This window comes from Gopherus evgoodei, chromosome 8 (genome assembly GCF_007399415.2).
Source record: "Gopherus evgoodei ecotype Sinaloan lineage chromosome 8, rGopEvg1_v1.p, whole genome shotgun sequence".
Classification (NCBI taxonomy): domain Eukaryota; kingdom Metazoa; phylum Chordata; order Testudines; family Testudinidae; genus Gopherus; species Gopherus evgoodei.
This window is the reverse complement of record NC_044329.1, coordinates 83,470,150-83,495,883: the sequence shown is the minus strand read 5'-3', so window position 1 is coordinate 83,495,883 and position 25,734 is coordinate 83,470,150. Positions and strand designations below refer to the sequence as shown.

At 40.2% G+C, this 25,734-nt stretch overlaps 1 protein-coding gene across 3 annotated transcripts in view; it reads right to left on the bottom strand.

Annotated features, from left to right (window-relative positions):
• Nucleotides 1-25,734, bottom strand: part of SYDE2 (synapse defective Rho GTPase homolog 2) — a 49,918-nt gene that overhangs the window by 2,314 nt on the left and 21,870 nt on the right. For 2 of the 3 annotated variants that reach the window (XM_030573552.1, XM_030573550.1), the window contains exons 3-6: nt 22,143-23,242; nt 18,261-18,387; nt 7,797-7,978; nt 5,279-5,510 (exon numbers count right to left, since the gene is read on the bottom strand). In XM_030573552.1, the coding sequence (XP_030429412.1) occupies nt 5,279-5,510; nt 7,797-7,978; nt 18,261-18,387; nt 22,143-23,242 (1,641 nt within the window). Of the gene's footprint in view, nt 1-603; nt 661-5,278; nt 5,511-7,796; nt 7,979-18,260; nt 18,388-22,142; nt 23,243-25,734 lie in introns of all 3 variants that reach the window. The other variant, XM_030573551.1, reaches the window with a different exon arrangement.

The window sequence follows — 25,734 nt, the reverse complement described above, 5'->3', positions numbered from 1 at the left end:
AGAACAAAGAAGACGTTTAATGAAAATCGCAACAATAATACTGCTAGTAGAGACCAGCCACAAAAGGTTGTCCATTTATTTCACTCTACTTTACACACTCAAAACATGCATTAATACATGCAAACTTATGGCCAACACATTCCACTATTATTTTTTTCTGCCATTGTCTGACATCACTTAGATTAGAAGGAAAATCTAATGTAAAGCCCGGTTTTGAAGATTCATGCCATATTTAATCCGCAATTGAAAAAGTCTATTTAAAAACAGAAAACTTCCAGAGCATTGATTAACTCACGCAGTTGAGTTAATCACCATCTAGCTATGGTCAAATAAAAGCAAACAACTTAGCTCACAGGCCTCTTCCAAACTAAATGGTGTAACAAAACATAGGCACAGCATGTAGAAGTTAAACACACAATAAAAATACCACTTTGAGAAACAACTAGAGAAGCTGAAGGCACATCAGAGTTGAACTCTTGCATTTATTTTTTGTCTGAAGTTTTATGCACTACCAATAGAAGCTCTTCTGTATTAATTTATCTAAGCAGCCATAACTCCATGTCAAAGATAAAATACACTCAAACAGGTCTGACAGTTTGTTACCTGAACTCATGATTACACAGCATAAGTTACTAAGACTCCTCCTCTGTTATCGGCTTCCTATGGTAAACAGTACAAATATTTTTACTGACCCATGCCTCCTAAATATCTGAACTTTTTTCTGCTGTGCAGTGGACTATTACCTCTTGAAATTAAACAAGCAGGTTATGCATTCTTTTTCACTGCTAGAAATGTAGCACACACAAATACCTAGAGATTGGGAAGATTCCAACTCGGTCTCTATTTAATTAATGTCCTCTATATTTAAGCATAAACATAAGAATGGCCGTACTGGGTCAGACCAAAGGTCCATCCAGCCCAGTATCCTGTCTCCTGACCGTGACCAATGCCAGGTGCCCCAAAGGTGCCCCTAACAAACAGGTAATGATCAAGTGATCTCTCTCCTGCCATCCATCTCTACCCTCTTGACAAACAGAAGCTAGGAACACATAAAGGTCTCAGTTCTGGGAGGTCTCAAATATTCTCCTCTCTGGACCCATAAATGGTCTCTATGCAAGACATTAGTCTCATTTTAGGTATACCACAGTAACCTTTAATAACTTTCTTGGCTTTTTGTTCTATTTTACATTAACAGAAGTCTTTGTTTGGACTTTGCTCCATTAAGACGAAGGGACCATGGATTAACAATAACTTGCCAGTTTTACACTCTCCCACTGAACAAGGACCATTTGTTTTCACTTGGAAAAATAAAGAAATTAAAGTATTGCACAACACCATGTTTATTATGAAATTTGCTATATCTACAGGCAGATTAAGTTTAAGAGACTAGACTGTGATCTTTCCTTCGAGTCAGATTTTTATTTTACCCTCAGAAGAATAATTTACATTTAAGCATTGATAGTTTACTTTAATTTCACTGTAGTCATGGTTCTGCCCAGTTCTTGTAAACCAAAGCTACTGTACTTTATGGGTTAAAACCCCACACCTTAATGTGAACTAGAAATACAACCCATGTTTTCATTTCTGTAGGCTGAATTAGCCAAAGCTATAGCAGGCAGCTCCATTATTAGTCAGTGACTGCTGAGACATTATGCTAAAGCACATCCACAATGAAACAGGTGTACATTTGTTTCATCTTAAAGGAATAGGAAACCTGGCCCCCTGAGTGTGAAGGCAGCGCCATGACATGGTCATTGCCAGATCAGAAAAATATGGAAAACCAAGCACCGCCATTGATCTTTTTGATAATCAGCTGTTCCAGTTCTTCTGATGCGGACATCTCCTCAGGGCCTTCGACTGGCTTCATAAGATTGCTGCGACGGTCAGAAGTAACACTGGCTCCCCACAAAGTGCTGGTCTAATGGCTGAGAATATCTGACTGGCAGTGAGCATTAGAAATTTCAATATCCAAAACAAAACCACCCCAAACCAAACAGACAAGAACTCGCATACTTATACTGGGTTATTCTTCCTCTACATAATTTAAATTTCCTAACAAACTCATTGTTTCTATTGCCAGGATATAAAGCGTAAGTAGGTGCTCACAGACAGAGCAGTGCTGCAGCTGTTGTAGACCGGTGCAGAGTGATTTTGTACCAAACATTTTTGTCAGCAGCAGCACTGAACCTAGTGATATTCCCAGGGTGGAAGTTATTGCTTGTGATAGTGATAGTCTTTCCCACAATATTATTTATACTGATCAGTATCTAATGTAGCACGGGAAACCTTGGGGTACTTTTAAAAAAACACTTCTCTCTGGTTCTTCAGAAATTTGGAATTTTTGTGGTAATTTCAAAACAGGCCTGCAGAAAATTCTTGTGTTTCCCTTTACTTGTTTATTCATCCTACCCCTTGCATTTCACAGCTCCACCCAAAGACAGATTACACCTTCTCAAACAATTCTCTTACTTCAATCATTCTAAAGACTCTCAGTGGATAATCACCAGAGTTACTAGCTAGATAAAGCAGTACCCACTTTGAGATCTTCCCCCAAGAAAATGCGAGCTAGGGGAGTGGTTCTCAAAGCTGGTCTGCCACTTGTTCAAAGAAAGCCTAGCAGGTCGGGCCGGTTTATTTACCTGCCACGTCCACAGGTTCAGCCAATTGCGGCTCCCACTGGCCGTGGTTCGCTGCTCCAGGCCAATGAGGGCTGTGGGAAGTGGCATGGGCCGAGGGATGTGCTGGCCACCCTTCCTGCAGCTCCCATTGGCCTGGAGTGGTGAACTGCAGCCAGTGGAAGCCACGATCAGCCCAACCTGCGGACGTGGCAGGTAAACAAACCGGCCCAGCAGGCTAGAGGCTTTCCCTGAACAAGCAGTGGACTGGCTTTGAGAACCACTGAGCTAGGGTACACCTGATAGAGTTACAAGATTAATATTTAAAAATTTGGATTTCATATATTTTTACTTCAAAATATAATAGTAAAAACCAAAAACATTAATAAACTTTTGAAGTTCACCTTTATTCCCACTTATGTAGCTATCATGTAATAAACTGTATTCATTGTGCCCATATGCCTGACCTGCACTTTGTCTGCTAATCAATCTCTCCCTCCAGGCGAAACACTTAAAACGGTATCATCTTAAACTTAAAATGGATTCAAACGGCCATTAACTTTTATTTATTTATTCTTGCACAACTTGCCAGAGAAATATTTAATTCTTTCCTTCACACAGTCCTGAGTTCCAGGATTCCTTCCTGGTGGTTTCTGGAATTAAATCCTTTCAGAACCATCCAGTTAGAAATTGGGCAGCTCTCTCTGTTGTGAGTCGTCTGCAGATAGAAAGAACTGGAGAACCACTGTTATACATCACTGGAAAAGGGGAGATTCCCCATTTTCTAAAAGGTATAGCATTTTTATTCTATCCTAAGCAGATGATAGATATCAACCTTGAATTCAATTGTGACATTATGATGTAAGGGAAAACTATTTTAGGTAAATTTTTAGGTTTTGTAATAATTATGATTTTCCTCTCCTTCCTGGTCCTGTATTTTGACTCTTGGTAGTAAGGATTTATTGGCAAAGAGATACACAAATATTTATTCTCAAACATTTCTGAAAAAGATTTTCTGTAATAAGCATGGCATATGCAGAATATATGATGGCCTTCATACTTCACTTATACCTGAATCACCTGCCATCCCAAACACATGCCACAATATACCCTCAGATATTTCTTATATATTTGCTGTTAATCTTACATAAAAGAACAAGGATTTCTTCTGTTTGAGTTAAAAAAAATAATCTCTGCTGGTTTAAACCTCATATCAAGTAGTTTTATCACATATTTCAATGGTTACTTTACTGCAAATCAAATAGTTTCCCAAGAGGCTTTAGTATGTCCTAAAGGCAAAACAGATGAGAAAATATTTCATGAAATCACTAGAGTTAACCTCTGCAATCTCAAAAATAAAAATGTTCATTCTGTGCACATTTGAGAGACACGTATTAACAAGCAGGTAGGTAATGTAAGAGATTACTTCTGACCACTGTCAAAAAATCAGATAAATATGAAACTAAGTGGGCTTCAATGATTGTTTATATCAGGAAACGAGATATAGCAGACCTTCATCTTCCAACCACTTACGTATCTCTAGGTGACTGATGGATTCTGTTAGCCGGGGAATATTTAACTATTATAAGAAGATACTAAAGAACCCCACAGTAATCTTCTCAAACTCCAGTTTACAACCATAAGACTACAATAACTGAGCACGTTACTGTGGATTACTGTAGTGTTTTCATAAGGGAAGACACCAGTTCAATAGCAAGCTACTAAGCAGGAGAGAAAGTTCAAAAATAATTCATAAGGGGCCTAATCCAAAACCCACTGTAGTTAATGCAAGTCTTTCCATTTACTTCAATGGGCTTTGATCAGGTCTTTGAATACTTGAGGAAATGAGAAGTTGGCAACCTCCTTCCACCTCTGAAGCACAGATCTGAACAGAACTATGACCTTCACTTGCATTCTGGCAGGTTCATTAAAAATAACAAAGTTTCACTTCCCTTCTACTACAGCCTGTTCCCAAGAGCTGCTAAGGACATGAAACCCACAATGAAGTGAATGGGAGCTACAGGTGCTCTGCACCTCTCAGAAATTGGCTCATTACCTATCTCCCCAAAGCCTTCTGCTACACAGTTGTATAGATGGAGTCTCAAATTCTGTCTGGGGCTTCTAGCCACTACTGTAATAGAAATAACAATAATTCAGCAGGTCTGTCTATGAAATTTAAGAACCCATAAAACCGAAAGAATCTATACCTGTTCAGGCCAAAGCCGGTAAAACGCCAAACACATCAGAAACCCGAGCTGGGTCATCTGTAGGAGCAATACCCCATTAGGTGAGGTTTTTTGCCTTTTGTCTATTTCTATTATCACAGTTGCTTGAGACCACCACACAAAATGCACTGAAACAGCTTTTCGTATGTGCACTTTTAAATCTTGTTATTTTCAATTGATAGAGAGATCATCAAAGCACAGGATCTACCACTGAATGATACATTTTAATAAAACAATAGATAATAAAATTACTGTGGTCTCTTTAATCACCAAGTTGTACGTTGTGACATGTTAACCTATAACTGAGAAGAGTCTCAATACCATTTGTATACCCCGTAAACCATACTCTATAGTCACACAGTTATAGAGTCATTTGGTTATATTTTAGGATCTGACAATGTTGCTTTCTCAGACAGAATTTTTCACAAACTTTATTACCTGGCCATAGCTGGAGCAAATAATGAAGAACTTCTATGTGTTTTTTGAAGTCCAGGGCACTAGCAAGCTCTTCTGAATCTGTAAAGACTCTGTTATTATGGTATGAGGTCTCCTGCCTCTGGCTCAGTAAGACAGGCCCAAAACACACAGCTAAATTCTGGCACGTCATCTTATTTACTTCATGGTAAGACGCCACCAATTTCAGGTGATCCAACAGCATCTTTAAGGTTGCCTAAAATGAAAAGTTAAGTTTCAGATACAGCAAAAATACCGTCCGTTATCCTATGGCTATTGTTCAACAGTGCTATTTTCAAGGGTACTTGTCATATACCCTATAACACAATCACTTGCAGTATCTAAGCACTGAACATCAAGTTGTATTGGACTCCATTACAGTGCAGGCCGGTTAAGACAGATGTCTTGGGTAAAAAATTTCTCTCTTACATGATCTCTGATGTACGTGTATAGATTTTCTTACAGTGAAAAGAGGACACCAGAGAAAGGAAAGAAACTGAAGAAGCAGCAGGGACACAAGAAGTCTGGCTTGATAAAAATAAAAATTGGCCTCTATCAGTTTTCTGGCCACCCAGATCTGCCTTAAGTGGAAATGACTTATTAGAATTACATCTTTTTCAGCATTCAAAATGCTTAGCTTCCAAAGATTATTTTGCAAAGGGGCAGTGTCTTTCATTTAACATTAAGGACTAGATTCTGGTGCTTTTACTCATATTGTCTAGCTCCTTACCCCAGTGGTAGTTCCACTGAACAAAGTGGGACTAGAAGAATACAATACTACTCAACATGTGTTATAGATGGCCGAATCTGGCCCTACATGAACTAAGAATTCTTAAAACTGCAGGATTGTCAGCAACAGACATTCAAGTCCTATGTACTACACCCTTTAGTTAGAAGAGCAATTTCTAGGAATAGTTGTAATCTTGAAGAAAGGGGCTTTGTTTATGAATGTGCAACCCCATAAACACTCCAATGAGGGGTTAGTATCTGCTCAAGATGTTCAAGGCTGCTCCTTTAATCTCTCCTGAAGAACACAGATCATCAGGAAGAGAGAATGGTACCTCAGGCAATACATCACATACTCAGAGGATGGGGCGGCCAAAACGTACCAACCCTCCAAGCCGCACAGATAATCTTTAGAAGTTTGAGAGCTGGGTGTGCCTGTGTGGCTCAGGCTTCAGCCCGTAGGGAGGGGAGTCTCAGGGCTGAAGCCTTGAGCCCTGGCAGTCATGCCCCACCAACATGCCGCAGGGCAGAAGCCACCAGCTTCCTTCCCCCTGCCCCAGTGAGATAGGTGGAGAATGGGAGAAGGTAAATGGAGGGGCTCTGTGAGCTGCACTTTAACTGTAAAAGAGACGCATGCGGCTCAGCGACCCCTGCCATAGGATGTGCACCTTAAAGCAATGGCACTGTAATGTTATGTGTTAAATGGTAGGACCCAGAAGTTAAGCAGCCTTTGAACTATGAATCAGAGAACAGATGTATGTACAAATACAGAAGCAGGACCTGCTCCTTTCACCACCTCAGATGCAGTCCTCCTCGATGGAGAATGAGCATTCATTTCTGCAACACAGACTATCTGCTGTCTGGGGGATTATTTTATTACTGAAGCATCCATCCTGAATTCTGGGCACTTTACAACACAAAAATGAAAAACCAACGAACAGCTGGCAATCAAATCAATAAAAATTTCTTAAAAAGGAACATTAATTCATCTTTTAAATTAAGGTAATAAAATACTTAACACAAGCACATTTTCTGGCTAAAGGTTAAACATTTACTATGCTCTACTTTGCTCAAAAGCAATTTGCTCATCCATTTACAGTACACACATTAAACAATCAAGTCAGTTCTCATTCTTTAGTTTTTCTGTTAACAACTTTTACTCCTGTAAAATATATTTATGCCAACATTAAACTAGGTTAAAGTTTTATTGCATTGTTGTTAATAATAATAATTCAGCAAGAGGGATTTACAGAGTGCCTTTCAGACTGAATCCTCCCACCGCACTCCACAATCTATATACAGGGTTCACTTTGCCTGTCAAGGATATGCCGATTGCAGTATTCTCTTGGATGGAACATGGCAGCTATTACATTACAACATATGGCAGCTTATAGCCCTATCTCATATGTTTAAAGAAGAATGCAGTTACTCAGGTAAGCATTGGTCAGGATACCCAGGAAAACACAAAGAGCGATGAGACTTTAATACAGCTCATAGTCAGGATCTCCCTTTTAACAATTTTAAAAAATACCCGTATGCCATTTTTAAGTCTGTTTTGTACACCGGAAGAGGTAAAACACACAAAGTACAAGTTAAACCCAGCAATACAGACCCTAAAGTAAAAGGCAGCTTGAAAGTGTTATCTATCAAGTGGGTATTTGGGTTACAGATAGAAAGCATAAGAGCTCAGAGGCATTTATGTGTAGTCTAATAAAGAGTTCCTTCCCTTTCTGCAACTGGCGATTTATTATCATTTTAGCTGGCCAATAGTACTCACCTTTTCAACATCTGGCAGACAATCCAGAAGGGCCACCGTATGCTCAGAGTCACTTGGATCATTTTCACAACCGTTTGCTGTTATTTTCAAGGGATTTTTCATCATGGCATCTAACACTGTTTCATAGAGCTGCTTAGTTATCAGGGGAGAGGGCAGCTCTCTTAGATAATCCTTGAGGACACCTTCACAAAAGAGACAAGAACAGATGCATTTAACAAGCTGCGGACTCTCACATTGCAGAATTTCTTGGGAGTGATAAGGTACATAACCTGCACTCTTCCCACAAGAGAATTCGCCAGGCTGTTTTCTAAATCTTACATTTGCAGGGAGGAAATAAGAATAGGCTAAAATCATATTATTTGGGGAGCTCCCAAAGGCTTGAATTACTGGGAGTGCCATTGCCCGATGATGGTATTTCATTACTTCATAATATTTTGAGGCTCTGGAAACTTTTTCAAGTATGCTTATAGCACTATTAGTACTAGACTTACCTCAGACCTCTCTCTTTTATATTTACTGTACTATCTAAGCCAGGTGTGGGCAAACTACAGCCTGCAAGTTGGTCCGACCCACCAGCTGTTTTAATCTGGCCCTTGAGCTCCTGCTGGAGAGCAGGGTCTGGGGCTTGCCCTGTGTCAGCCGGGGAGCAGAGTCGGGGGCTGCGCCACGCAGCTCCTGGAAGTAGCGGCATGCCCCTCCCCGGCTCCTACGCTTACAGGCAGCCGGGGCCTCCACTCTGCACCCTGTCCCCGTGTCAAGCACCACCCTCACAGCTCCCATTGGCCAGGAACAGCAGCCAATGGGAGCTGCAGGGGCAGTGCCTGAGGACAGGGCAGCATGCAGAGCCACCTGGCTGTGCGCAGAGCCATCTGGTCACATCTCGGCATAGGAGCTGGAGAGGGGATATGCCACTACGTCTGGGAGCCACTTGAGGTAAGCCTGCACTCCTGAGCCTCTCCCTTGACCAGCCCTGATCCCCCTCCTATACTCTGAATCCCTCAATCCCAGCCTGGAGTACCCTCCTGCACCCCAAACTCCTCATCCCCCAGCCCCACCCCAGAGCACACACCCCCACCCAACTCTCCTGCCCCAGCCTGGAGCCCCCTCCTGCATCCTGGACTCCTCATTTCTGGCAACATCCCAGAGCCTGCATCACCAACCTGAGCCATGACCCCCTCCCACATTGCAACCCCAATTTTGTGAGCAATCATGGCCCCTCATACAATTTCTAGTCCCAGATGTGGCCTTCAGGCCAAAAAGTTTGCCCACCTCTGATCTAAGCTCTTCAATCTTTAAATGAATTTATCTTCACAACATCCCTGAGAGGTAGGAAAATACTATTATCCCCATTTTACAGATGCGGAATATTTGACGTTCCAGCATCCCAGGCTTTAGCATGGGCTGTACAACCCTGTCCGGAACCCTGGGTAATTACCCAGGTGGCTAGCTAGGTTAAATCACAGCCTGTGGTTGCAGTGTACACATACCCGCAGTGATTTGCCCAGGAAGTTTGTGGCAGAGCAAGAATTAAACCCAGGTCTCCCAAGCCAGTCCCCATCCATTGATCTATCCTTCCTCTATTTTTGCAGTGCCAGTATACAGAGCACTTTAGAAACTGCCTATGTTGCGCACAGTAGGTGCAGTAATGACTGCTAACATGAGAGCATTTTTCTTCTCCATGATAAAAATCTCTCCAGTTCTAACAGGTCACAAATGCATTCCACCAAAACTTGTCATATGCAATTCATACCAGTATAAAATTCACACACAAGAATTAAGATTAATTGCTTCATTTTGATGCAGAGCTCTCTTTTTCCGACATTTTCATAGTCCAGGACACAGCAAAAATTTGAAAACCTTTTAAACACCCCCCATTAATGACAGAACTCTAGCTGCCCCAGAATATTCCTCTCTCAGTGCAGGATTATTCATACAAACAATGCTTCTCATTGGTGTTCAGGGCAAGTTTACAAGTGCATCAAAATTGGGAGTCTGCCCCCACTGGGGTAAGATTGCTCACTTGCTCTTCCCCAGTCCCTTTTGTTCTGCTCCACGCTACTTGCTGACTCTGCTGTATGACAGTGCAACAGAGCCTTTGTTAGGCTCTCAACAGTGCTATTTATTACACCAGCTCCTCTGCGTTGGTGGTTCTACCACCTTCTGTAAAAGACTCTGTCCTTCCAGAACAGCAGCAGTGCAGTACTACTGTCTAGCATTATTCAGAGCCAGAATACCAAGGGAGAAAATAGAATAAAAGTTCTTAATTACTCAAATAACTACTTTGCCTTTACATTCACTTACACTGAGGCCTACAGAGAGTGTTTTATCCAGGTGAAGGCACCAGAGGTGCCTGACATATGAAAGGTGCCTGGTACTCAAAGAGGAAAGAGTACGTATGGGATGAGCACATGCACACCTGGAAAATGCATGCTATCAGTGATCTCATCCACAGCTCTCTCAAGGGTAAATTGGAGAATGTCAATCCAGGATTTTGCCATTTACAAGTAGTAAGGGAGGAGCAGAAAAGAAGCTGCTAGTAGTTTTCCCACATATCTGCTGTCTCAGGAAGGGAGAGCTATAGTAACTAGGAATGACCTAAACCTCTCTGCTACACCAAAGCCTAGTGACACATGGCTTCATGTGTGCCTGGTGATTAATTCCTTTCCTATTCATCTCACTGTTTCTTATTATGGTTTATAAAATGTGCCCGATTGCCAAGAATCAATAGAAGGCCATGCTCTGTGTACTAACACTAATCCAAAGCAGAAAAGAGCAGCCAATGCCTAAAACAAAAACATCAACCCCACCCAACGTCCCACTTTCTAACCACCTGGAGCATTTATAGCTGCTGAACTAGCCAACAAGTAGATCAATTGTCACAGAATGATATGGCCACAGCAGCCATTCCCATTCATTGACATTTCCACTCAGCACCTCGTTGGCAACTATATGCCCAAGCTCAAGAAGTGCAGAAATCCTGCAACACTCACTAAACATAAGAATGTACTAAGATCACAGGGCTTGTCTACACTAAGCAGCTTTTAGCGACAAGGCTGTGTCGACACGGCCTTGTCGCTAAAAGTCAGCGTGTGTGAACGCTCTCTTTGGTATCTTGTCAGCAGTATTTGCCATCCCTATTGCACCGTCTGCCATGCCATTGTAAATTGGCAATGAGATGACGGTTATCAGTTGTTCTGTACTGTCTGCTGCTGTCATGGGTGCTCCTGGCTGGCCTCGCTGAGGTCGGCTGGGGGCGCATGGACAAAAATGGAAATGACTCCCTCGGTCATTCCCTTCTTTATGTTTTGTCTAAAAATAGAGTCAGTCCTGCCTAGAATATGGGGCAAGCTTTGTGTTAGCTTTGTCGGCAGGAGAGTGCACCTGCCGACAAAGCCGCGTTCACACTGCCACTTGCGTCAGCAAAACTTTTGTCTTTCGCAGGAGGGCTTTTTTAAGTACCTGTGAAAGACAAAAGTTTTGTCGACAACGTTGCAGTGTAGACGAGCCCACAGACATTTGCAGCAGTGAATGCAAGAACCTACTTCTGCACATTTTCTTGATCCCAGAAAACACTAACTAGTAGAGAATTATTGCTGTAGTCCCAACATTAAGGGCTTGGCTACACTTGCAGATGTAGTGAGAGTTATACCTGCCTTTGGAGACCGCAGCAGGGAAAATGCTGCTATGTATTTATATCGCCAGCTGCAAGCGCATGGCCACATTAACAGCTCTTGCAACACCACAAAGAGCAGTGCGTTGTGGTAGCTATCCCAGTGTGCAAGTGGCTGCAACGTGTTTTTCAAATGGGGGAGTGAGGTGGAGTATGACAGTGAGCATGTTGCATGTATGTGAGGGGAGAGAGAGTGTGTTTTGGGGGGGCTGAGAGCATGTTAGCATGTTGCCTTGTAAGTTCAGACAGCAGCAGAGCTCCCCTCCTTGCCCCACCCACTCACAACAACAGCATTCCAAACTAAAGGTTTGCTTTGTCCTGGAGCAGATAAGCATGAAGGATGTCAAAAATGGAGCTTTGAAAGGGGGTATCTGTATGCCTGCAACCGATTTCAAAACAAGAGTGGCCACTTGACTTCAGGGGATTATGGGATGTTTCTGGAGGCCAATCATAGCACAGTAACACAACACCTTGTCTACATTGATGCTGGGGCGCTTCAGCCAGAGCGCGGCAAGCTTTATGCTTCTCGTGGAGGTGGATTACCAGGACTGTTCCAACTGCAGAGTCCAGGCACTCTACGTGCCTTGCCAGTGTGGACACATCAGGAGTTAGGGCGCGCGAGGCTGCTTTAATGTGCTCTAAGTTGCAAGTGTAGCCAAGCCCATGACGGGACATGCAGATGACCATTTATAAAAGTCATTTTGGACAGGATTGGGGTAGAAAGGGAGGAGGAAAAGGAGAAGAGAAATGTGATTCTGTGGGACGCCAACAGCCAGGAAGCGTTTCATTATACCTGCTTCTCTATGAGCCTCTCCGTCTGCCTAAAATAGAATTGAGGGCAAGGGCACCGGGGAAGTGGGTGCGAGGAGTTAACCACAGCATTTGCAAATTTTTGTAAAAACAGGTCTAAACTCCTGGCTAATACTTCAGGATGAGTACTATTTCAATTGCTTACAGAAAAAACAAGAGCACTCATCATAGCCACTTGGAAACGATAAACACATGCCTGGTATCTAGAAGCAAAAAACCACAGTATTACAAAAACAAAGAAACCACCTAAAGATGTGTAGGTTTTACTTCTCTCTCCATCCTACCTCTTTTACCACTCTCATTTAAAAAAACTAATTAAAAAATCACTCTCAGTGCTACCAAATGTCCAAGCACAGTATATCATGCAAACAACCACTTTAATTAAGATACAGCTCAGTTAGACATATTATAATCTGATATTTCATTTTAGCTAAAACTCCTTTTCATAAAGTGTTACCATAATTAACCTAATAAATGCAGCCTCCACTTTGGTTAGTGGCAGCACCTGGCATGATAGAGCTGGAAGCAGGAAATAAGAGAGGTATAATTTTAAGTATCTGCTAAACAAAGGACATGTCACTCCCCAAACCATGACAGACTATCACTGTTGTGTTCTTTAACAAAGCAAGAGTTGTCACACGGCAAAGCCTGCTCTATGAGCCAGCTGTAAAGTAAACTGTCTCATTAAATATTTTGTTAAAAAATAATTTTGCATAAATACAGAGAGTGGGCAGATTTAATTTTTCCTCCTTAGATGGTCTTCATACATGGAGTATAACTATTACAACTATTATCAATCTTTGTTCTTATTTCTTTGTAAGTAAAAAAGGAAAATGTACTGCATTGAAACAATGTTAAGAAAGAACAGTTAAAATTGTAGGCAAGTCAGAAAATGGGGAAGCTAAGATTCCAGAGAGTAACATTAACTTGCCCCCCATTACACAAACGTACTATTTCCTAGTCCTATTTTTCTGATTAGTGCAACATGGCCAAATTAACGCTGCCATTGAAAGCATAGCTGATTTGTTCCAGTTTTAGCTGTATAACTTTATCAGGGCATTAATAGCTTTTAACATTAACTATCCTAGGTTTTTAAAGCCTATAAAAATAAGAAAGAAAGAAAGGGCAGAGGAAAAAGGAAAAAAATAGATCTGGAGCTTTTCAGTTTGAGAAGATTATAAACTCCTTGAGACAAACAGTCCACACTTGAAGCCAAGTTCTGCTCCCATTGAAAGCAATGTGAATTTCAAAATTTACGTCAACAGGAGCAGGCTCTTACCCACAGACATGCTAAATGGGTGTGCATTTCTCAGACATGCATCTAAGTTTAAGTGCACACTTCCCAACTGAAAGAAATGTTATATCACGCACACTCAGTACACAGTATTCAACCCAACATATATTTAAATCAAAATTTTTACTCTTCCTTTAAATTTGTAAACACGTCCTTTCAAGGATCCACCTCAATATTCAGGTTACAGCTTTTTTATTGCTGTGGTCCTCTTCAAAAAGCAAGGTTGTTTTTATATTATATATATTATTGTTCAACAGTGTGACATACATATTATATATATTATATATATATGCTGTCAAGCAATCAAAAAATTAATCACAATTAATTACACTGTTAAACAATTGAATGCCATTAATTTAAACATTTTTGGATGTTTTGTACATTTTCAAATATATTTATTTCAATTACAACACAGAAGATAAAATGTACAGTGCTCACTTTACATTTATGTTTGATACAAATATTTGCACTGTAAAAACAAAAGAAATAGGATTTTTCAATTTACCTAATACAATAGTCCATATAATAGAGTCCATGGTTATGGGACCAACCTCTTCCCCTCGCCCCCCCCCCCCCAGGATAACCTTCTCTTGCTTACTCCCTGAACAACAGAATAGTTTTGAGCCATGGAGTGCCCTTTGACCTCTCAATCTTTTTACTGTTCCCTTTGCTAAATTAGCCCTGTAAGAGGCTGCAATTATTTTTATGAATCTAAGCTATGCTCTCCTGATTGCCAGCTCTCTGCTGCTTTCTTCTTCACACAACCACTCACGACACAGAACAAATTTAGACAGCAAGCAGAAACCACCATCCACTTCATTAATTTCTCATTTTTCTGACCCACTGAACTGTTAACTGTATTACATGCTTTGCTCAGAGATGTCTGCTTCCATCCATGTGAATTCAACAACATTACTACTGGCTAGCTCCTGAAACCGGCAGCCCATTTTATTTTGAGCCACGAACGCATTTAATTGCGTGGAAGCCAGCGCCAGCCTCAAGAGCATTTCTCAGTCAAGACTTAATCATTAAATGTTCATTCCTTAGGCCTTGGAGAGCTATCAAAAGAAAATATATTCATAATGTTTTGAGAACAACAGTGCTCCTCAAATTTCAATATGGGCCCAAATAAAGCACTAGTCTTCAAAAAGAGCTAAGGTTTATGATTATTCATATTTTAGGGAACACATGATTTGGCTTATAAAAGTATAATCATATGCCTCAGCCTTAGCATTTTAAACACTACAATAAAACATTAAGAACCCTGTTCTTCAGCAACAAAGAGATAATGTAGGTGAAATATGCACTAACAGATACTTACATATAGGGTGACCAGACAGCAAGTGTGAAAAATAGAACAGGCTGGGGGGTAATAGGAGCCTATATAAGAAAAAAAACCCAAAATAGGGACTGTCTCTATAAAACCGGGACATCTGGTCACCCTACTTACACATAAGGATGGAAAAATATGTATGATGCCTTTGATATGTCAGGAGGCATTAGAGGCTCATCAAAGACTGAACTGTTCAGATTGGAACCAGTGACAGAACTGACTACAGTTTGCGGAAGGTAACTATTCACTGTGCAGACACATACAGCAAGCCTGCCAACTGTTAGAGAACCAGTAAGCATCGTGAGTCTCAGAACTGCACAGTTGAAGAGATGCTGTAGCAAATAATTTTTAAAATGTGATTCCCTAAAATATGCTTTTTCTTCAGAAACAAAGCAGCATACATTTTATAATGTATAAAAGCATATCTGACTCTTGCTTAAAAACAAAGACTTCAAAACGGTATGCTTTGTACCTTATGAAAACAAAAGTCAAATGCAAAAAATGAAGGAGCTGCAGTAGTTCAAAACAAGAAGTCAGGAGTACAGGAGACCCTGCACATTTAAACAGACGTAGCTTAACAATCAAGAACAACAAAAGCATGCACCAATGTATTTTGCACAATTAAAGTGATCTTTTGTATTTATCCTAGGGTGACCAGACATCTCGGTAAAATCGAGATTTTGGCGTCTGTCCCGCATCCTGACTGATGTTTGGTCGGGATGCAGTTTGTCCCAATGTTTCACACTCCTGGTTTTGTTTTTTTTGCTCGGCTAGCAGGACTCCATTTTGGGTGTTGTTTTTTTTTGTGCTCTGCTGGCAGGACTCTCCGCCCTCCATGTCCTGATATTTTCTTCATCCCATCTGGTCACCCTAATTTATCCACAGTACTGTGTGATTGTACTCGAAGGACCAGACTAGTTCAACTGCAACACCAGGGCTTTCTTTCTATACTTCGCACTATCCCAGGTCAAACCTGAGCTTAAATCAATTATAAGAAATACTTGAAGTGGTGAGTTGCACAGGTAACTGGAATGCTATTAAATATTTAGGGTTGTCAGTTTTGGTTGGCCATACTCCTCACAAGTTCATCACATGACAATCTTTAACTAAAGATTGATCTTTAATTTCTGTAGACTCCAGGACAATTCTGGAGGGTTGGCAACCCTAGAAATATTGCTAGTTTTTCTGGGTGTGGCTATAAACTGTTTCATAAGTCTCCCGTGTGTCTGAATTGCTTCTGTAAATGCTGAAGGTTTACAGTATATGAGGCTTTATATTAAGATGCGAGATGCTATCTCAATTTTTCATTGAGCCAAAACTTGTCTCTGCAGTACATGGGTTTGGTCATTACTCAGGGCTGGTCTACACTACGGGGAGAAATCGATCTAAGATACACAACTTCAGCTACGTGAATAACATAGCTGAAGTCGAAGTATCTTAGATCGAATTACCTACCGTCCTCACGGCACGGGATCGATGTCCGCGGCTCCCCATGTCGACTCCACTACCGCCGTTCGGGTTGGTGGAGTTCCGGGATCGATAGGCGCTCCTTCGGGAATCGATATATCGCGCCTAGACGAGACGCGATATATCTCCCCAAGAAATCGATTGCTACCCGCTGATATGGCAGGTAGTAAAGTCGTAGCCTAAGTTACAGCCCACTATTAAGTGGTTGGTTTCTGATGTTTGACATAATTAAACTCTTGTTTCTATTAGTTAATTCACAAACCTAAGCAACAACAGTCATCTGCATTTCCAGTGCTTGTTTACAATGATCAAGAGCAACAGAGGACCATAAAGTCCTGAAAGAAGCTGGTCCTAAGAACTATCACCACTTTTTTCTTGTGAATTTATTAAAAGAAGTTACATCAAAGAATACTTTTAAAAAGCTTGATGAGTGTTCATTGTGCAACCTTTCAAAATAAAGAATATATAATTAAATCCAATATCTTGCCTCTGGGAGTAGCCAGTAACTGGCATTGCTGGAGAAGACAAAAACCAACAATGAAACTAGCCAAGGTAACTATAGTAAATAGAGTTGGTCAAATTCTATTCTGCAAAGATATTATTTAGCAAACACCATAAAATTAATTGCATAAAATCTGCTGATAAAGTTTCTTCTATTCACCCACCCTTAGCAGTAAGTTACTTTTTTAAAATATGCATAAAATAGAAAGTTGACTGACAATATGTTGGAAATTAAAGTACCAAACAATTAAACAACACAATTGTTATTTCTTTACAAGTGACAGAGGGTGTTGTAGCACAGCAAAATTTGCACCGGGGCTATCACATGCTGAGTAAATTTTCAAGCCCTGAATGTATATGAAGGAAAAACTCCATTCCAATTTCTGCAGGCAACTAATTTATACCACGAAGCCTGAAAATAGATTACTAATATTTGTTACGTAAACTAAGGTTAGTCATAAAATTATTCCACCTTTAAAAAAGCCAAAGATTCCTACTACTAAATGTTCCAGGTGAAATGCAGAGTATATACCACAAAACATTCTGGTTTATTTCCAGAAGGCTATCCAAACTAAGACTCTCATCATAAAAATTGTCTCAATTCTCCAAACTCTTACCAGGAATCCCACTGAGTGACAGGAATATGAACTACACAGACAGATAAGACTTTAGATAAAATGAGGCCCAAATTATTTTTCTATAAATGACCAACAAAAAAAAAAAAGGCTAATTATTTCCCACTGCACACCTTGAATTTCTATGCACTATTCACTAATCTAGCTCCCACATAAATCAATGGAAGTTTTGCTATTGGCTTAAATGGGTGCAGGATCTGGCTCTAAGGACCCAATTCTACAAGGCCTTATGGACATGATTAACTTTCTGCATTGTGAGTAGTCCCATTGAAGCCAATGGAATTATTTGTAAAATTAGCACAAGGACTGGGGCCTAAGCTCATAAATGAAACAAGTTTCTTTGTACTCTCCCATGTGGCTATATCCACATGCTGTCTCTTCTCTTAAGATTGTAGGATATTTGGAGCAGGGACTGAGTTTTTGTTCTGTGCTTGAACAGCATCTAGCCCAATGGGGTATTGGTCATGACTAGGTCTCCTAGGAGCTATCACAATACAAAGAATAAATAGCTTTAAAGGTTTGGCACACCACGGAGACCTCCATTCTCTTCAAACCTTTATCCCTCTATCACTGGCACATCTCATTTTAACATGACAAAAGTTAGGATTCATCTTCCCTTTCTTGTTCAGCAAAATGAAGTGTAGCTAATGGATTGTTTGTGTTACTCTCCAATGAGCCATTTTAAAGCACAATTTTCTATATTTAGATAGGGATTTTTCATGGTATATATGAAAAACAAAAGTAAGTGCATTACCTGTTATCACATTAATATCTGGGTATTGGTTTTCACAGAGATTAACAGCCTTGCTATCCCTCTCAAACGCCTCTCGAAGCTCTTTCTTGACTGCTGCTGAACCACATAATCGGTACAGGCCTACAACCTAGAAGTGAAATCATGGCCACACTGTGACATATTACCCATTACGGAGCACTAAGTAGCACTACTCAGATAACTGGCATGAAAAGAATGAGATTTTCACAATGTCTTCCGTTAAGGATGAAAAAAATGCTCACACCCAAAAACTTAAGTAAAAAACAAAAGCATATGGCAAAATATTGTAACATCAAACAACAACATGTTATCACTGCTGTATAATGTCTACAGTCTGGGTTATAACAGTAAACAAATAATAATGTTCTTGACAATACTGAAACTCAATCTCTTATCAGTTTGTTTCTATGGATGCAGCTAATATCCACAGCCACGCATATTGAACCATTATATCTTTGACAGAAAGTGATGTTTATTAACATATTGGTTTATCATCGAGTCACTCAGGAAGAGCACAAAAAGGCTTCCATGAACCCATAGCAGATGCTAGCAATGTTCTGTTTAAGAATAAATATTTTAATAAACTCTATCTGATAAAAAGTTGCAGGACTTAGTGTTAAATATTAGTGTCAAGCAAACAACTCCCTCCCCAAAAGACTATTCATTTTTACACATCCACACACAAACCCTTCTTATTGACAAGAAATAGGAATAATGTCTTAACCACCTTCAATGATTTTTTTATAATCATTTGTAAAGGAGCACTAGAACAATAAGCTGTTATACAAAATGGAAAAAAATTATAAAAGGCTTTACATTAATCTAAGTGCTCTTTGCTGCTCACTGTCTAGTGGCTTCTTTAAAAAACAACTTCCACACTCATTTTCCTCTGTTGTGATACACAAACTAGAACTCTGATCACATTTACTCTTTATAACCACTGGTGAGTGGGTGTAATCTCAATGAATAACGCAAAGTTGTGCAGGTGAAACTGCAACCCTCTTGCTACTCTGCTTGTTCAGCTCACTGCTTTTGTGCTAGTGTAATTGTTTAATTTGTCATACGTTAACTCATTTGAGTTTAAGCAGAAAATCATTTGGATTAGAAAAATTTGTCTTGGATTTTGTAAGGTAATTCTACAGATATTAGTCTACTGATTATTAATAGGCCCTTCAGTAAACAAGCTTCGTACCTATGAAACCTGGCCACAGATTATGCACATTAAGAAACAAGGCTATGCTGTAAATCAATTTACAAAGAAATTATTTCAATTTTATTTTGTTAGGTGAGTACTTTATATTGACACACTTGCTTTCACAGCAAATAACTACATCATTACCAATATTTAATTATATTTGATGATATATCCGCTGGGGTATCAAGAGACAACAGATGTACTCTAGCATCAGGTAACCAAGAAACAAATTTGAGAAGCGTAAAGATATTATACCAACATATACATTGTTTCAAGATACATAAAAACTTTTATACAAAGCAGGAGGTTATATTTCCTAAAGTAATCTAACACATTCAGGTACATAGGAACGGTATCTATACACGATTATCATGCATCGAAGAGTGTTTGGCGCATATACTTCTACACATTCTAACTTGATATAGTTATTATTTTAAAAACAACTTTGTATTTTGGTAACACCCATTCTTCCTACACTTCTCAAAGGTTAAAGAACTAAACCTAAAACCACCTCTAAGAGTGAGAGAGTTATTTTGATCCCTATTTTACTGACTGGTAAACTGATTAGTTTGTCTAAGGCTACAGAGTGAGTCATGAGCACAACAGAGACTAGAACCCAGGAGTCCTATATTATATATGATGGCTTATAAAAAGGGGCATTTGTTTGACCATATGCTGATGGTCAAATAAGTTACCAGGATCCAAGACCCACTGATGTAAATGAAGAGTTAAGAAATGAAGGCAATGGATGTTACATCCGTAACTGAAAGCAGAAATTAGCAATATATATGAAGGTATTAGACAAATACTCAACTATTAGCCATAAGGTTTTACTATCACAGCTTGTTAAATCATCCAGACACCAGTGACATTAGTAGAAACACAAACTTACATTCTGCGTAGTTCAGTAAGAAATCCAAGAAGTTTCATGTATAGATAGTCAAATGTGAAATTAACATGCACTGTACATTTAATGTTCTCAGTCTTGTTTGTGCAGGTTGAAAAATTACTTTTCATGCTTAGAAGCACCAGGCACCTGAAGACAATTCAGATCCCAATTGTTCAACGATCAGTAATGTCTTGATTACCCGATATCATCTGCACGACTAGGTTTAGCAAGCAAGTGCTGTAGAAAAACCGGAGTCTCATGATCAAAGTCAAAAATGGGAGTGGTGAAACCATTTGGCCCAAATCATTCACCAAAAATGGCACAAATTTTAAAATGTAATAAACTAGGGATTGTGACTACTTCTACACTGCAGGGTTCATCAAACAAAAATGCACACCTTGAATGAAAGCATGTGTCAGACGCTCCCAGGCCTCACAAATGTTATGGAGCACTATGTGAAAGTTAGGAGTACTTGTGGCACCTTAGAGACTAACAAATTTATTTGAGCATAAGCTTTCATGGGCTACAGCCCACTTGTTCGGATACTCTGAAATATGTGAAAGTTGTTCTGCTAATTTCAATTAAATTGGCCAGAAGAGCAGTCTGCCATGAGAACTGTGCACCTTCCTTATGTTAGAAATTTTTTTCAGCAGGAAAGGATAGCTCAGTGGTTTGAGCATTGGCCTGCTAAACCCAGGGTTGAGAGTTCAATCCTTGAGTGGGCCATTTAGGGAACTGGGGTAAAGATCTGTCTGGGGATTGATCCTGCTTTGAGCAGGGAGTTGGACTAGATGACCTCCTGAGGTCCCTTCCAACCCTGACATTCTATGAATTGGAAGTGTTACTGGAAGATGAAGATATGATGCTCCTTTTAACACATATTTTACAACCACTAGACTTAACCATAAACTATACAAGATGAACAAAAGACACTGCTCGACACTACTAGATTGCAGAGTTAATCTTACAATTTTGGGGTCCCCCCATGAAGGCAGGAAAAAAGAAGTGAGAAAGAAAGGAAGGAAGGAAGGAAGGAAGGAAGGGTGTGTGTGTGGAGGAAGACAACAATAGTTTTGTCTCCTTTTTGTCCAGCTGCCAGAGGGGTAGACCAGACTTGGCCTGAGAAGTTTTTAGTCTGTTTGAGGGCTTCCCAAGCAGTAGCTTGTGCTTAAAGGCAGACGCGTTATGTACAGCAGCATAAATAAAATAAAGGCTAAGGGACAAATCAGAGTTGATCCTTCACATTTTGGCTTGTGAATGCATTTGCTAAATGGAAGTTTTGCCAAGATGATAGCACATAACTTTATTTTAGATGGCACAATGCCTGAATTGTGGGTGTTTGGGAATTTTACATTATATCTTTTTAACATGTATGCAGTAAAATGGTCTTACGGAATGAGCCACTGGTTGGAAGTCAGGAAGTGGTGAGTCCTAACCCCAACGCTGCCTTAACCGAGGAGTTATTCCAAGTGCCATGATCTACAGTTTTATTTATGTTCCCATTGTCCTAACACACCACTGGGTCTGAAGAAGCTGAAAATGCTGGTTCACCCAGCCTTATTGTTCCTCACCATGTTACAATGAACAAGGGGAGAAATTTGTACACTGACAGCAATAAAATGAGGAGACCAAATAAGAGGAGAAGCGAAGAAAAAAAAAGACACACTGTGGAAAACACACTTATTGTACTGCCTTGCTCGTTGCTCAAATTCTAAACATAATAGTGCAAAAGAAAATTCAGCCACGATATAGGATAATTTTTTTTAAGAGTTTACAGTACCTGGCAGCCTCTCTTTTCAATCTCCACAATACATTTCTGCATCAGAAGCGGTACCATCAAGCCCACATTTTCCTTCTCAACAACTTTTCGAGCATCTACTCCAAATATCACTGGCTCTCGATCTGCAACTAGACCATCAAGAGAATTCTCCCACTGTTCTATGAGAGTCAGTTTGACATAAATAAGTCCTCTGGGCTCCAGTTTGACAGCCAGCTGATGTGTCTTTGTCACTCGAAAAAGAGTGGGGAGAACCACTGTTCCGTAACAGCAAACACGATTTTTCCGTGGGGTGGGCTCCCAGCTGAAGACCACTAGTTTTAAGTGCTGGGCATTTTCAATTTCTATGTTGAAAGTGTGGTCCATATCCAAAAAAGTCGTCCTGCATGTAAGCAAGGCTGTTCTTGCCTTGTTTACTGAATCTACCTGAATTGCACAAAAGACATCTTTCGAGTCCATCCGTGGTGGTTTCAAATCTTCAGCACCATAGAAGTGAACACTCATGAGCCCAGATATGTACTGGGAACATTTGGGTTGATCAGAAAAGCTGTAATGTCTAAAAGCATCAATGTCTATTTCAGGTTTATTGTTGTTACTTGGAAGTGTCTCTTTTCCTTTCCCAAACCTGCTGACAGAACCATGTTTTCCCGATTTTGCTATAAGTTCAGGAGAGTCTCCATCACTGAGGTAACCACCTTTACTGGAGGATTTGGAACTCCCATTGCTTTTCTTTTTGTAGCCGTGTTGCGACGAAACACTACTATCAAGATGGTAGCGACTTATAACATTCCTGCTAGCAGCTGCTGTTGCGTTTCCAGAAGATGGCAAAGATGTGGCATGGCTTGTATCCTGACAGTCACCTTTCAGCAAAGAAGAAGGATTATCTGAACTATTAGAGCCTGAGGTTCCTTTGATGCTCAGCTTCCTGCTGAGTTCTGGCAATTTTTTCATTTTCATTGAAAGTTTTCTCACAGTTCTAGGAGATTTTATTTTATCAGGGAAAGGCCAATTAATCGATCCTCCTTTTTTCAAAGGATTAGGACTTGGAGGAGAAATTTCTGTTGCTCCTGCCTCAGTCTTGTTTTCAGGTATGATTCCAGATCCTTTAAAAGAAAGAGAACAAAAACAAAATAGGAATGCATTTTTAAAGCTGCCCATTAACAGCAGATAGCAGCAACAAAAAATTGTGAACTATGGAAGAAGTTAGTCAATACTCAATAAATATGGGATCTACTTAGACAAATATTGTGCATCGCTTAGACAAACTGAAGTATTTCTGCACTTTGCTGACTTTTTCAGCCAAAAGTTGGCAGAGGACAGTCAGAAGCTTGCTTCTTCCCATTCTATTGAGGCTTTGCCTAACAAAACAGAATTGGTGCAAACAACATATGAACAATTCACTCATCCCACCTACCTCTGTTGTACTCCATTTGTTTGTGTAATGTGTCCTCACGCAAGCTGACTTGACTGCTTCAACAGGGTGCAGATGCCAGGTAGCCATGAGTTTAGATGGTAAGACTGTGGAGCACTACAGATACTCTCTCCTCTGAGTACTGCCACTTCCCTTAGACTACTCAGGAGAGCATACAGCCTGCAGTGCTCTCCAATGAAGTACTACAGAGGAATTCTCTTCAGTGCACTCATCTTTCTTCTTATTCTCATAAGAGCCCTGACTCTGTCACTGCCGCTGAGAACCCTGTTCCATTGTGTCCCCCTCCCTTCCTCTGAGTATCAGAACACTATTTCACTACAGTCAAATGGTCTTAAATACACCTTTCTCTTGGCAGCTACCCTGTCCCCCTCACTCTGCAATGACAAGGAGGAGACTGAATGCACATAAGAACAGCCATACTGGGTCAGACCAACAGTCCATTTAGCCCAGTATCATGTCTTCAACAATGGCCAGTGCCAGGTGCCCCAGAGGGAATTAGGATAAAAGCTGACCGAGCGATCCATCCCGTCATCCACTCCCAACGAGAGGCTAGGGGCTCAGACCATGGTGTTGCATCCCTGAGCAACTGGGCTAACAACCGTTGATGGACCTATCCTCCATGAACTTATCTAGTTCTTTTTTGAATTGTTATAGTTTTGGCCTTCACAACATCCCTGGCAAAGAGAGCCACAGACTGACTTTGCATTGTGTAAAGTAGTGCTTCCTCTTTTGTTTGTTTTAAACCTGCTGCATATTAATTTAATTGGGTGACCCCTAGTTCTCGCGTTATGTGAAGGCGTAAATCATATTTCCTTTTCACTTTCTCGATACCAGTCAAGATTTTATAGATCTCTATCATATCCTCTCTTAGTCACCCATTATCCAAGCTGAAAAGTCCCAGTCTTTTTAATCTTTCCTCCTACAGAAGTTGTTCCATACCCCTAATCATTTTTGTTGCCATTCTCTGTACCTTTTCCAATTCCAATATCTTTATTCAGATTGGGCAACCAGATCTGCACTCAGTATTCAACATGTAGACATACCATGGATTTATATAGAGGCATTATGATATTTTCTGTCATATTTCTCCCTTTCCTAATGGTTCCCAACATTGTTAGCTTTTTTGACTGCTGCTGAACATTGAGTTTATGTTTTCAGAGAACTATCCACAATGACTCCAAGATCTCTTTCTTGAGTGGTAACAGCTAATTTAGACCTCATCATTTTGTATGTATAGTTGGGATTATGTTTTTCAGTAGGTGCATTACTTAGCATTTATCAACACTGAATTTCATCTGCCATTTTGTTGCTTAATCACCCAATTTAGTGAGATCTCTTTGTAACTCTTGACAGTCAGCTTTGGACTTAACTATCTGGAGTAATTTTTATCATCTGCAAATTTTGCCACCTCACTGTTTACTCCCTTTTCCAGATCCTTTATGAATATACTGAACAGCATTCGTCCTAGTACCAACCCCTGGGGGACACCACTATTTCTCTCTCTCCATTCTGAAAACTGACCATTTATTTCTACCTTTTGTTTCCTATCTGTTAACCAGTTACTAATACAGGAGAGAATCTTTCCTCTTATCCCATGACTGCTTACTTTGGTGAGGGGCCATGTCAAGGGCTGTCTGAAAGTCCTAGTACACTATATCCACTGGATCACTCCTGTCTACAAGTTAGTTGATACCCTCAAAAATTCTAAGATTGGTGAGGCATAATTTCCCTTTACAAAAGCCATGTTGACTCTTCCCCAGAAAATGATGTTCACCTATGTGTCTGATAATTGTTTTTTTACTACAGTTTCAACCAATTTGCCTTGCACTGAAATTAGGCTTACTGGCCTGAAATTGCCAGGATCACCCCTGGAGCTTTTTTTTTAAAAATTGCTATCACATTAGCTATCCTCCAGTTATCCAGCACAGAAGCTGATTTAAATGATAAGTCACATTCCACAGTTATTTCTACAATTTCATATTTGAGTTCCTTCAGAAATCTTGGATGAAAACCACCTGGTCCTGGTGATTTATTACAGTTTAATTATCAATTTGTTCCAAAACCCCCTCTAATGACACTCAATCTGGGACAGTTCCTCAGATTTGTCACCTGAAAAGAATGGCTCATCCTCTGCAATGGAGACTGATGCAAAGAATTCATTTA